A 13,601-nucleotide genomic window follows, 5' to 3' on the forward strand; every position below is an offset into this window, starting at 1 on the left:
GATAGGCTTGGTCACAGTGTGATGGGAAAATCCTGGCAATTATGTTAGTTTTGACTGGTTGCACTGTAACCTTCTTCTCTTCTGAAGGCATAAGTCTCTGATGGATGTATTTTCAGCTGCTCTTCTGTTCCCAGCTGAGGGGCAAGGTTGAGAATGGTGGCAAAGTGTTGGGGCTTTCAATTTTAATCACATTTAATTCATCCTTATCTGATGGGCACCCCAGCAGAGGACCATTTGTTGAGCGAACCTGATGAACATTTTTTATTCTACCCTTAGTAATGAATTATTATGCATTTCCCAAGTTAACTTCTTACAGAATAGTGACTGACACTCAAAACATGGAGGTGAACACTGAACCATGGAAATTCGAAACCTTTACTTTGAAGTAAAGCTTTCCTGTGTGTCCATTTTAGATGTGTACTTACAATCAAACTTGTAATTAATTGTGTAGTCCCTTTTGACTTCAGAGCAATTTAAAGTGTTTTTCAGCCAGTTGTAAGGTGTGGTCACTCTTGTATTGTTGAAATATGGGGATCAAGTTGCATGCAGCAGGTTCCACAAACAGCAATGAGAAAAATGACCGGATAACCTTTTAGTGATGTTTATACTTAGCAGGACAGGAAGACTCAGCACAAACATGGCAATTCAGAAACAACTTTATATAGTGCTTTTAGCATAGTAAGATGTCCCAGAGCATTTCACAAGATGGTATAAAGCAATGTCTGACATCAAGCCACCTATTAGGATACGTAACCATCTCAAGGGCAGCACGGTGGCTCAGTGGTTAGCACAGCTACCTCAGAGTGCCAAGGACATGGGTTCAATTCCAGCTATGGGTGACTGTGTGGAGTTTGCACATTCTCCCCATGGAGAAAGTGAGGACTGCAGATGCTGGAGATCAGAGCTGAAAAATGTGTTGCTGGAAAAGCGCAGCAGGTCAGGCAGCATCCAAGGAGCAGGAGAATCGGCGTTTCGGGCATAAGCCCTTCTTCATTCTCCCCATGGCTGTGCTCCTCTGGGTTTCCTCTGGGTGCTCCAGTTTCCTCCCAGAGTCCAAAGATGTGCAGGTTAGGTGAATTGGCCGTGCTAAATTACCCGTAGTGTTTAGGGATGCTAAGTGCATTAGTTAGGGGGAATGTAGGATTAATAGGGTTGGGGAATGGGTGTGTGTCAGTGTGGACTTGTTGGGCCAAATGGCCTGTTTCAAACTAGGAATTCTAGAAATTCTATAACCAAAAAACTCACTCCTGGAAGCAGCTTTTAAGGAATATTTTTAAAAAAGCTAAGAAAGTGGAGGTTTAGAGAGAAATTCCACAGCTTAAGATGTTGGTATCTGAAAGCAGTAACACTAGGAGGGGAGTTGCTCAGAAAGCCAGAGATGATTTAGAAATGAGAAGTTGCAAGACCATGGGAATCGTGAGGTCATGGAACGATTTGAAAAATGAATGACTGTTTTAATTCTGGGAATCTTTCTTAACGAGAAGTCCATCTAGTTCATTGACTACTGAAGTAATTGGTGAGTAGGACCTTTTTGCAGGAAGAACATGGATAGTACAGTTTTCAATATCCTCCATTTTAAAGAGGAAAGAATGTGAGAGGGTAGCAAACTGTGTTAAAATAATCAAGTCTCTTGGAAACAAAATTTATATGAGAGAATTTCAAAAACAGATGAGCTGAGACAGAGGCAGAGTTGGGCAAAGTTACAGAAGTTTTATTGATGTTTCAGATGTGATCAGAAGCTCACTCTAGTGTCAAATATGACATCGTAGTTTAGAAGAGCCTGTTCAGCCTCAGGTACCTGACCGGATGAGTGATAGAGTCAGTGACTTGGTGTGGCGTTTGTAATGGGAGTGCAAAATAGTCGATCTTGTCAATAATTAATTGCAGAGCTGAATGTTAAACAGAAAGTCTGATAGTGTAGAATCTGTGGAGGTGTTGCAAGTGGTGATGCTGAAGTAACGTTTGGTGTCTTCCACCTACATGTGGAAACATTGTTTTTAGGTGATGTGCAAGGGTAATATGCAAATGAGAAAGTAGATAAGACCAAGGATGAATCCTTTAGGAATTACCTGTGGTTCAAATACAAGAGTAGGAAAGGAAACAGATTATGGTGTACTGAAGTTGAGTTTTATCTGGAGAGAACTTTGAGTTGTGTAACCAAGAGCTTGTATTAATAGAGCAACTTTTTAAATCACTTTAGCTGCTATTCTATCCAAAAAGGCAGCAACCATTTTAAATACTCTAAGATTCCACCAACAGCAAATGAGACCTGATAGGATAATCTGATTTTTGATTGTTCAGTGTTGTGCTTGGGGAAATTTTTTTTGTTGAACTGTTCCAACAGATTACTTGCATCCACCTAAAAAGATGACCAGTGCTAAAGATGATAACTCCAACAATGTGACATTCCCTCAGTCCCATTTTGAATTCTAGATTGTCCTGCTTCTAAGAGCTGAAACACAGGTGGTTACAAAATTCTCACTGTTAGAAATTGAGAAGTAAGGATGTCCCAGTGATCAGGAAGTGGATATCTTAAGTAATGTTCACGGCTTATTTAACCTTTTCCTAAATTATCTAATTTTGTGATTTTTGAAGAACTATAAACTGTCATTAGACTGTCTCTAGTTCTCTTGATTACTGAATCATTTCTGTTTATTCAGGTGGCAGAGATTAGCTTTAACTTCTGGTATAGATTGGGCGAACATCTCTACAAAATGAATGACCCATCTCGTCATGCTGTCTTTCGTCCATACATTCAGCGATTGCTTCATGCCCTGGCTCGACACTGCCAACTAGAATCAGATCATGTAAGATTTTCAGAAGTTCGTCCATGACTTTTTTTTTTGAACTGGAGTAGCCTTCTGAGCTGGTCTATTGATGGAATCTAAGTGAAGGAGCATGATATGCGTGTTCATAACCAGTAGCAACAGAATGCTGTGATGTGGGTGATCTGGAGATATGGTATCTTTACAGCATTCAAGAAACTGGTTACATAATGTCAGTAGTTTTCCATTTATATCCCCATTCGTCTTCCAAATTGGTGTCTTTATCACTGAGCCAAAGTCCTGAGTGTTTAGGTACAATTATGGGGCATAAACAGCAGCGCTAAACTTGATTCTGTGCTCAACCAATATCTGAATTGATCAGTTTCCAATAGGGGATCACTTTACTTGATCAGCAGCTGAGAAGACTTCAATGTTTTTGCTTTCATACCATTTCCAGAATTATTAAAAAGAATTGTCTGTCCCTCTTGATTCAACAGTGTTAATGGATCTAAATTCAGAATTACTTTAACTCCATGACCTGGTGAGAACTTTGTAGTATTTAAAAAGAAAGCTCATAGGGAATAACACACTGACAGGTGCATCTGAACAATGAGTAAAATGTCTTTGGCAATTAGAGGGATGGTAATCTTACCAGCTAGTTCTTCTCTGCTTCCCAGTAAAACCAATTAATTTTCCACAGGGTCCAGTGGCTCATGTGCAGTAGCAGGTGAGTAAATCTGGAGGGGCAGCAGAATAAGTGATTGTAATATAAGATAGACAAATTTTTAAAAATTATCTTTGGATAAAAAGGTAGCGCACATAGATGATTTCAGAAGATGAAATGGATACCAGTAAGGGATAGAGTGTACATGTTGAAGTAGATTGAATTTTGTTTATATTCACTTGTGGGACATGGGCATCACTAGCAGGCCAGCATTTATTGCCTGTCCCTAGCTGTCCTTGAACTAAGTGGCTTGCTAGGCCATTCAGAGGGTTGTTGAGAGTCAACCACATTGCTGTGGTCTGCAGTCACATGTAGGTGAGACCAGGTGAGGATGCCAGATTTACTTTCCTGAAGGTATTTAGTGAGCCAAATGAGTTTTTCCAATAATTGGTAATGGTTTCATGGTTGTCAGTAGATTCATAATTCCAGATTTTTAAAATTTGAATTCAAATTCCATGGTGGGATTCAATCCCACATCCCTAGAACATTAGCTGAGTTTCTGGATTAATAGTCTACCACTAATACCAGTGGGCCATTGTTTCCCCAAATAGGTGGGATCGAATCTATGATAGTATAAGATTGTATAAGGAGATTAAATAGATAGGTAGTGTTATTATTCTAACTCTTGCTCTAGTAAAAACTTGTGAATTTATATCTGTGTCCTTTAATCCTTTCAACCTATGCCCAAGATATTTAGCTTGTTCATTTCCGTCTTGGGAACCTTTTATTATTTAAAGTCTGTGCCGACTGTTTTATCTACAGGAAGGAATTCCAGAAGACTCTGATGATTTTGGGGAGTTCCGGATGAGGGTGTCTGATCTTGTGAAGGATGTGATATTCCTGGTTGGTTCGATGGAATGTTTCACGCAGGTGACGCAAGTTTCAGAAAGAATCTGAACGTGGATTATAATTTAGTAGGACTAGTATTAAGTGCACTCTAAATTTGACTCCTGAATGTACTGACCTCTGTCCAGGCAAAATTCAATAGTTGCTGCATGCTATGCAGTAATTTTGCAAGTTGATTTCCCCTTTCATTTGTTAGTGCAAACCATGGGTGCCGTGGTGACTGAACCGGAACCTTGTCCTGGCCAGATGTCTAGGCTTTTCCTGTCCGGGACCTATTGGTTAACAGCTAGCGTTCTGGCTCACATACATAAGATGCAATGGTGAGGCTCTGGTAAAAACCTATCATGAGTGGAATAAATTATCAGGAGTCAGAACATTCAGAAAAGTAAGTTGAAAATGAAGAAGAAAAATTCCCCCTGAAGTGAATATAGCTCAAAATGACACAATGAATCATGAAGCTTTTTCATTTACAGTTTTAACAGCCATTTATAATAATGTTTAGTACTCACTTCACTTGAAGCAAAAATAGAATTTTAACATTGTTGTTCTGAGGTCCAAGTGTGTTCAGAGAGAGTTTGTATTTGCTGTATAAAACCATTTGGTGGATGATCAGGCAGAGTGAGTACAATCTAAGGATTACATGGATGAATGAAGTACGTATTAATGTAACAACAGTGATATTTATTTATATGCTACTTTACTTCTCAGAATTGCAGTCAGGTAAATGTTATACAAAGCTAAAGGAGACTAGAGAACAGGTGATCAAGAGATAATTTTAAAGGAACAAGAAAGGACAATAGAGAAGCAGAGAGATTTAAGGAAGGAATTCTAGATCTGAGGGGACAAAAAAACATAGATAAAGGAAATAGTGGATGCAATAAAAGGTCAGAATTGGACCACCGCTGAAGACTTGGAGCGTAGTAGGCCTAGACATACTTGTGGATGGCAACTATATAGATGACGACTAGAATCCAATTTAGAATGAAGCATATATGAGCTTTGAAAAGTGCATTGTGAGCAAAATAGTCTTTATCCATTTCATTGTTTTTCAAATCGTGAAATAATTAACTGGGATGCTGATCTAATTGAATAGTGGAATAGTCTCGATGGATTGAATAGCCTATACTATTCTCAGTTCCTAGGTACTTTTGTATATGTTTCTATAAAATAATATTGGAATGTATTATTGATCTTCAAAGCTCTATTCCACATTGAAAGACAGTGGGCCATCCTGGGAGATCACTGAAGCTGTCCTTTTCATCATGGCTTCCATAGCGAAGAGTGTAGATCCGTAAGTAATTGGAAAATAAATAACATTAAACAATTCTGAAAATGTCATGACAAACAACATTCGTTTTGAAACATTGTACTGCACCCCAAACAAGTATATATTATTTTCTTTGCTTGCATTTTTAACATTTTTTTCATTTCTCCCTTCATTACAGCTGATTCTGTTTCAAGACACTCGTACCTCATTTCACTCACCTTTTGTCCCCCCTTCATTTTTGATGCTGTTCTTGAATTCATACACCATTAGTAATACACTTTTAGGATTGAATTAAAGATTCTTTTCTTGTAACTTGTTTGGGTAACTTATTTGGGTGAAAATATTTTACCTTTCTTACTCTAAACTAGTTTTTAACTTGTGTCTCCTAGCATTTAAACCCAATGACCCAGTGATCAACTTGCTGAAATCAGGTTTAAGTCAGTCAGTTCACAACCTCTTAAGGCTTTATTAGGTTAACATGAAGTTTCCTGTAGTTCAGAAGAAAGGAAGAGGAAGTCTGTATAGAATTGCAGCATTGTTACAGTACAGAAAAAGACAACTTAACCTTCATGTCACTGGAATCAATTATAAAGACAGAATGGAGAAGTTTGTACTGTTTTTCTTGGAAAGAAAAAGATCAAGCGGTAATCGCATATCAGATCACAGCAGACAAAACTGTTCTCGATCATAAACACATCAAGATCAAAACTTCATGTGAGCCTAATAAAGCCTTAAGAGGTTGTGAACTGATTTACATCTAATTTCAACAAGTTGATCACAGGGTCATCTGGTTTAAATGCTAGGAGACAAGTTAAAAATTAATTTAGAGTAAGAAAGGTAAAATATTTTCACCCAAATAGTCAGAGTCTTGAAACAATCCAGCGACATTGTGCCAAACCCCTGCCCTTAGCACATTATTCCTGTTTAAATCATCATCTAATGCGTTCTTGAATGTGCCAATTGAATCTGCCTCCATCGCGCTTCTGGGCAGTGTATCTCAGACCTGAACCATTCGCTGCATGAAAAAGTTTCTTCTCACTTTGCATTTACTTTGTTTGAAAATCACTTTAAATCAGCACCCTTTTGATCTTGATCGAGAACAGTTTTGACTGCTGTGATCTAATATGTGATGACATGTTGACCTTTTTCTTTCCAAGAAAAACAGTTCAAACTTCTCCATTTTGTCTTTGTAATTGATTCCAGAGCTCAGACACTTCACTCATAGAATTCATAGAATCACTGACTCCCAGTAGCAGCACTGTGACCAATCCATAAGATGCACTGCAGAATTGACTGAGATTCCTTTGACAGCACAGCACCTTTTCATACCCATGACCACCACCATCTCGAAGGACAAGGGCAGTACATGAGAATACTATGTAGTTCCCTTCTTCCCATGTAAGTTACTGCCCAAGCCACTCACCATCCTGACTTGAAAATGTATTGCTGTTCCTTCAGTGTTGATCAGTCAGAATCCTGGAACTTCTTTCCTAACAGAACTGTTGGCTACGCCAAACGGACTTCAGGGTTCAAGAAAGCAGTTAGAGATGGGTTTTAATTGCTGGCCCATCTAGCGAAGCCCACACATCCCATTAACCAAAAAATCTTGTAAACCTCTTCTGCAGTGTCTCTGTCCATGTGTGATACCCAAATTGTAAATAATATTGTAGCTCAGCTCTAACACTTACCTTTTAATGGAAAACAAAAATTGTAGATTCTGGAAAATTAATACAAAAGTAGAATAGCTTACCTACCTCAGTAGGTCTGGCAGCATCTTTTAGAGAGAAAACAGCGTCAACATTTTAGGTCCAGTGACCGTTCTTCAGAACACAGTTAACCCTACTTTCTTTCCATAGATGCTATTAGACCTGTTAAGATTTTCCAGCAATTTGTTTTTATTTAAGATTACCTTGTCCAGATTCAGCATAACCTCCCTGCTGTTGTACTCTTTGCCATTATTAATAAATTCTAGAGTACTGTACTCTTTACTAACCACATCTCCAGCTATCATGCCACCTTTGTGCACATGTACACCCAGGTCTCTCTGCTCTTACACAATTTTTTAGAGATATTTTGACAGCATTTTATATGGTTTCTCCATGTTTTTTCTAGCAAAATGCATAATCGCTCAGTTCTCTACATTGAACATCATTGTATACCTATACCACCAACTCCAAGAACTGTCAAAGTCCTGTTTAAGTTCTACACTATCCTCTGTTTACAATGTTCCCAAGTTTTGTCATTCATCAACTTGGAAATAGTCCCCTACACTCAATGATGTAGATCATTAACAGAAATCAACAAAAGCAAGGAACCCAATAGCAATCCCTGGAGAACTCCACCACAAATTTCCTTCACCCATTAACCATTGTTCTGTTTCCTATGATTCAGCCACTTGCTTTATAAAGTAAGAGATTTTTTTTCCCTATAGTACACCTGTTTTCTAAGAATAAGATCGCATTGTTAGTTTTATATATCATATTCCTGATCAATGTCGCATGATTATAGGTTGAATTGCGTAACTATGTAGATGATAGTTGAAGAGAGCTGTGTGTTCAAGATGTTTGAATGGGAGCCAAGAAGGCACTTTAAATTTGCCATGGTGGAGCTGCCCTCCACTTGAATACCATGCTACTGGTTGTGTGGATTTCACAGTAGTTTCTGGACAAGACAGCTCACTTCTCTGGTGAGAAATTGTGCGCTTTGGAACTGTTAGTAAGATAATCCTAAGAAAATTAAGGTTTGTTTCTAATAGTTTTTGCTCAATTGATATTTCTTTGCCTCTCTAATATCAAAGGTGGCAGGGTTATTCTTTCATGCGATGTGAGTCTTGCTGGTAGAGCCATCATTTGTTACCCATCCCTAATTACACTTTGGAATGTGGTGTTAAGTCACGTTCTTGAACTACTGAAGTCATGTAATGTAGCTACTGGTGTCAGAAAGGGACTTTAAGTATTTTTATCTAACAACAACTAAATGGCTGTTTAGTTCCACTGGGTTAGACTGATGTGTGGTTTCAAGGACAACTTGCAGTTGGTGGTATTCTCATGCATGGTGATATTCCCTTCCCTCTCTCTTGGTCCTGCTTCCAAGACTTGTACTCAAAGTCTGCATTTACACATCAGTGCAACGTTCAGATTATGCTACTTTCTCATAAGACCCACTCAAGATCTTTTATGTAGTGTTCTCTTTGTTCTCCTGTACAGTAAGATGGTACATAAAAGATCTTGTCTTGCTATTCAAAGAGTAGTTATGAGTCCTCCTCCTAATCTCTTCCTCAACCAAGATCTGGTCACCGGTCTACTTGCTGTTTGACCAACTTGTTTGAAACATTTTGCTCCTTCTCCCTACCTAATTTATACTGACCGTGTCAGAAAATTTGGTGTATCTGGTGAGCGTTGGTAGTTTTTGAGACTCGTTGAGATATTTAATAATCAGCATACTTATATGACTATTGCAAAAGATTAGATGTACAAAAACAAAATGCCTGTTTGCTTACATAATTCGTGGTTTTTTTTTTGTTTCAGTGATAATAATCCTACCTTGGCTGAAGTGCTTGAAGCTGTAGTTCACCTCCCAGACACTGTGCACATGGCAGTCCGATTCACTAGCATTGAACTGGTTGGAGAACTGAATGAAGTCGTTGATAGAAATCCCAGATTTTTAGGTGTGTAGTATCATTGTGTACACCAACTGGTGGCGTGCTCTATGCCTGTCTTTATTGTATGTTATGTAATATCACTTACCTTTCTCTACCTGGCGGGTCGAAAGGTGCTAATGAAGAGAAGGGAGTTTTCCTAGCATCCTTAAAGCAAAACTAGACATAAAATAGGTAAATTAATTTCTAAACGTATGATGGAGATGGAATTAAAAGATATTTTTTATTGATGTGATTAAATGGAATAGAAAGAGGCTAATGTGGATCATATACTTGCTAACAAGTAGAAGTTGAGGCAAAGAGCATAGATATTCTACCTTAATGTAGAGCCCAGTTAAGTATGAGCTAAAAAGGAACTGAAAGTTACATTTATTGTGTTAGATGAAATAAAATTGGAGTAGGCTGGTGTGGAATCTAAACATCTTGCATGATTTGATCAGATAGCATGTTTCTAATATGTAAATACTATCTATAGCAAATATATAAACCCAAAAGCAATCTTATGTATTTGTTTTTTACTCTCTACCCCACAAGATCCAGTGTTAAATTATTTAATGAAAGGACTACGGGAGAAAGAACTTGCATCAGCATCAGCCAAAGCCATTCAAAATATCTGTTCCTCCTGCCGTGATCACATGACTCAGCACTTTGAGGGCCTCCTGGAAATTGTTCGTTCCCTCGAGACATTCAGCCTCTCTCACGAAGCTGCCATTGGCCTCTTGAAAGGTACTCAGAATGTTAATCAGCACAATGACTATTGAAGACACAGGATTCGTTTCTTAATGATGGTTGCCGAAGATGTACTAATATCCTGACTGAAGTCCAAAACCAGTGTCCACTGTAATATTTTTATCCTGCCAATTTCTTCTTTCTTTCTCTTTCCCGTTTCTGTGATAGTTTGGATAAATCTAGTAAGTTTCCCGTGATGTAAGTGGTGGATTTAGTGAATAGGTGTGACACTAGAGAAAAGAGGATTTGGTTTTCTTTAATTTTCTGATCAATCACTTAGGTAGGGCTAACCTTTCATGGCAGAGAAAAATAAATGATCTACTGATTATGGTTTATTTTGAATAGAACCAAGAGTCTATTTTAAGAGATCAGAGTTTAAGGAACCTGTCTAGAATACTGAAATATTGGGTTGAGTTAAAGTCATTGAGGATGTGATATTTCTCGGAGACTGATGATCTCCTTTTCAAAAAAAGACATTTCTGGAGGTATTAAAACAAATTGCTGGAAAACTGTGCAGGTATGGCAGCATCTGTGGAGAGAAAGCAGAATTAACATTTTGGATCCAGTATTCTGAAGAACGGTGACTGGACATGAAATGCTAACTATGCTTTCTCTCCTCTGAAGCTGCAAAACCTGCTGAGTCTTTCAACAATTTCTATTTTTGTTTCTGATTTCCAGCATCCACAGTTCCTTTTTTTTGTTTTATTACTGAAGGTAATCTCTATCTAATGCGTCAGTTAAGAAACGATGTGGCTCCTGAACTGAACGCTGCCATTTTCTGTGCAGCAAATTTGTTTAAAAGTATCAGCTTTGTTTTTGTTCCATCTGCACTCACTTGGTATATTTAGAGAACCCGCAATCTTTCGAAGCTATTAATATTAAAGTGGAGGATAGATTATTATGTTGACAATTATTGTATATCTCTTTTTTGCAAAATAGCTTCTGTTTTCTTTGTTTAGGCACAGCACTTGTTCTTTGCCGGCTCCCTTTGGAGAAGATCACCGAATGCCTCAGCGAGTTGTGCGCTGTACAAGTGTTGTCACTGAAAAAGGTAAGAGAGTGGACAAAAGGCATTTGGATCAACACAATACCTACTGAACTGTTGTTTAGACCATATTTGTGACATAGGGCACTTTTGTTCTTTGGCTGCAGGTATTGTGTATGTTTCAAACCTAACACTGGTGCACTTTCCATCTCAAATATACTCTCTTTTGTGAAACAATGCTTTCCCACTTGATCTCCCCATTTGTTCAATTCCAGTTCATTAGGTTGTTCTTGTTTTTTTATTTGCAGCTCCTTGCACAAGAGCCTGCCAATGGCCTTGCTACAGACCCCACCATATGGTTGGATCGGTTGGCTGTTATTTTTAGGTATGATGTATTTTCTCAAAACTATCTCTACTGTGCCGCTGTGATGGTACAGTTATATCGCTGGTTGTAGTACAAACACAAACAAAAACAAATTTCTGGAGAAATTTAGCAGGTCCAGCAGCATCTGCCCAGTGACCCTTCAAAACTTGACTGTGTGCTGTCTATTTCATTATGAGAAGAATTAGGAATGGGATTAAACCCTTGAATCATTGGTGAATATTTGCATTTTTGACATTGATGAAGGGAAAGTAATGGATCGAAGCAGTTTAAGATGATTCCAGCTAGGGCACTACTCTGAGGAATGCCTGCAGTAAAATCCTGGGGATCAACCATCTTCTTTCATGCTTGGCATGATTCCACTAAATAAGTGGTTTCTCTATGCTTCCCATTGGTTGCAGTTTTAGTTTGACTCCATGATGCTGCAATCATTCGTATTGCAGTCAAAGGCAGTCTCTCTCACTTCCACGCCGAAACTCAGTTGCTTTGTCAATGTTTAGACCAATGATGTAATGAATCTTAAAATTCAGGGCACTGGCAAAACCCAGAATGATCAGGTGAGTAAATTCTACATGCTAGCAATATCAGTGAAACGTTCTATCATTTTACTGATAGTTAAGAGTGGAACAGCAGTTGTGCAGATTACATTCGATGTGTGTTTGTGAACAGGGTATACGTTGGTAATTTTCCATATGATACAGTAAATACCATTGGTGTAGTTAGTACAGTGCAGTTAGCTTAGAGCACAAGCCTTCAGCTAAGAAAGATGTTGGTGCCTGTGGAATTTTCTTTGTGTCCTGTGCTTGATGGCTTCTTGATGAGATGAAACAAGTTGGCTGAAAACAGGCCTCCAATATTGGAGATCCCTGCAGAAGGCAATTTGAGTCATTTACTTGTCATTTGTGGCTGAAGGTGATTGCAGGTACTGCAGCCTTGTCTTTCGCCCTCTGGTGTTGCATTTTGCTGTCAGTTCTTGGATCCTCCTAACATTAAATGTTTAACTCCCTAATATTAAATGAATGCTGATAGTAGAGCTTTGATTTGATCACTTGAATGCTTTGAGAAAGGGTCAGTAAGGTTCAATATGAATAGCCACCAATTCTAAGTTACCTACTAGGTTTCACAACCTCTTAATTTGGACACACACTGCTTTTCATCATCACTAGTGAGAATCCTGGAGTTCCTTACCTTTTGTCAGTGGTAGCACGTTCACTACACTGACAGCAGGGTTATAGTCCAAGAGGTCAGCATGCAACTACTTTCACAAGGTAGGAATGGACAATGAATAATGATTTTGTCAGCAACACAATGGCTCTGTGAATGAATAAAAGAATTGTTCCCTTTTTGTGTGTTGATTTGTTGAAGCCATTAGTTCTTCAGATGAATTTTAGGACTGGTTCCCCCTCTTTCTATAGTCTGTAATAATTAAGTGGTGCAGTACTTTGGGAGGAATCACTTATGCACCTTGTTATTTCATACATTGTGATAATGAAAGTCAGTTCTTAAAGATGCTTGTTGCAATGCTACATACTTATGTTTCTAAACTAAAATTGTAGAAAGCTTTTGTTATTACAATACAGTTCATTAGATCAAACATCCAAAATATAGGATCAGAATTTTCTCTCGTTTGATTTGGTGCATCAGCTCCAAAAGGCTGCACTTTAGGCCTGTTGTGATAATTGCTTAATCTGCCATCTGGGATGAAGTTCTGATGGGTAGAGATCTTATTGCTGTCGGAGGAGTAAATCCAAAATTTACAAGAGCAAAATCAGCACTTCTGTTTTCTTAGACATTTAAGCTACTGAAGTATGAGCACAGGTAGTTCTTCTATAACATAATAGTTCTGTTCTTGTGCAACCTCGCATTATAGAAAAATTACGCATTAGAAACAATGCTTAAAGTGTTGGTGATGTAATCGTGCTACAGCCAACATGCATTTTAAAAGTTCATGCTTTAGAAACAGCATCCCAATTCATCAATTACGTTAGAGCGAATTCGCGTTAATGAAAGGCACGTTATAGCAGAACAACCAGTACTTTGCACAACAATCATTAGGCTTCATTGACATCTCAGGAACCATAATCTATAATGCATGACATGCTTCCTAACCTACACCCACATAGTTTGTACCAGTCTCACATCTTCCCATTGTATTATATTAACAACCTATGTTTTTGATTTTCATAAACTGTTTCAGTCTGTGAAACCCTTGACTTTCCGTGACTTCCAAATGATACGCCCAAAT

General features: G+C 38.3%; 1 protein-coding gene across 1 annotated transcript in view; it reads left to right on the forward strand.

Annotated features, from left to right (window-relative positions):
- Positions 1 to 13,601, forward strand: part of tnpo3 (transportin 3) — a 73,031-nt gene that overhangs the window by 19,246 nt on the left and 40,184 nt on the right. The window contains exons 8-14 of the mRNA XM_043713950.2: positions 2,661 to 2,807; positions 4,252 to 4,359; positions 5,535 to 5,626; positions 9,130 to 9,269; positions 9,795 to 9,986; positions 10,949 to 11,040; positions 11,283 to 11,359. Coding sequence (XP_043569885.1) covers positions 2,661 to 2,807; positions 4,252 to 4,359; positions 5,535 to 5,626; positions 9,130 to 9,269; positions 9,795 to 9,986; positions 10,949 to 11,040; positions 11,283 to 11,359 — 848 coding nt within the window. The remainder of the gene's footprint in view (positions 1 to 2,660; positions 2,808 to 4,251; positions 4,360 to 5,534; positions 5,627 to 9,129; positions 9,270 to 9,794; positions 9,987 to 10,948; positions 11,041 to 11,282; positions 11,360 to 13,601) is intronic.

The sequence above is a fragment of the Chiloscyllium plagiosum genome, unplaced genomic scaffold, assembly GCF_037043375.1.
Source record: "Chiloscyllium plagiosum isolate Xiang-an unplaced genomic scaffold, Cpla_swu_hap1 HiC_scaffold_23, whole genome shotgun sequence".
Taxonomy (NCBI): domain Eukaryota; kingdom Metazoa; phylum Chordata; class Chondrichthyes; order Orectolobiformes; family Hemiscylliidae; genus Chiloscyllium; species Chiloscyllium plagiosum.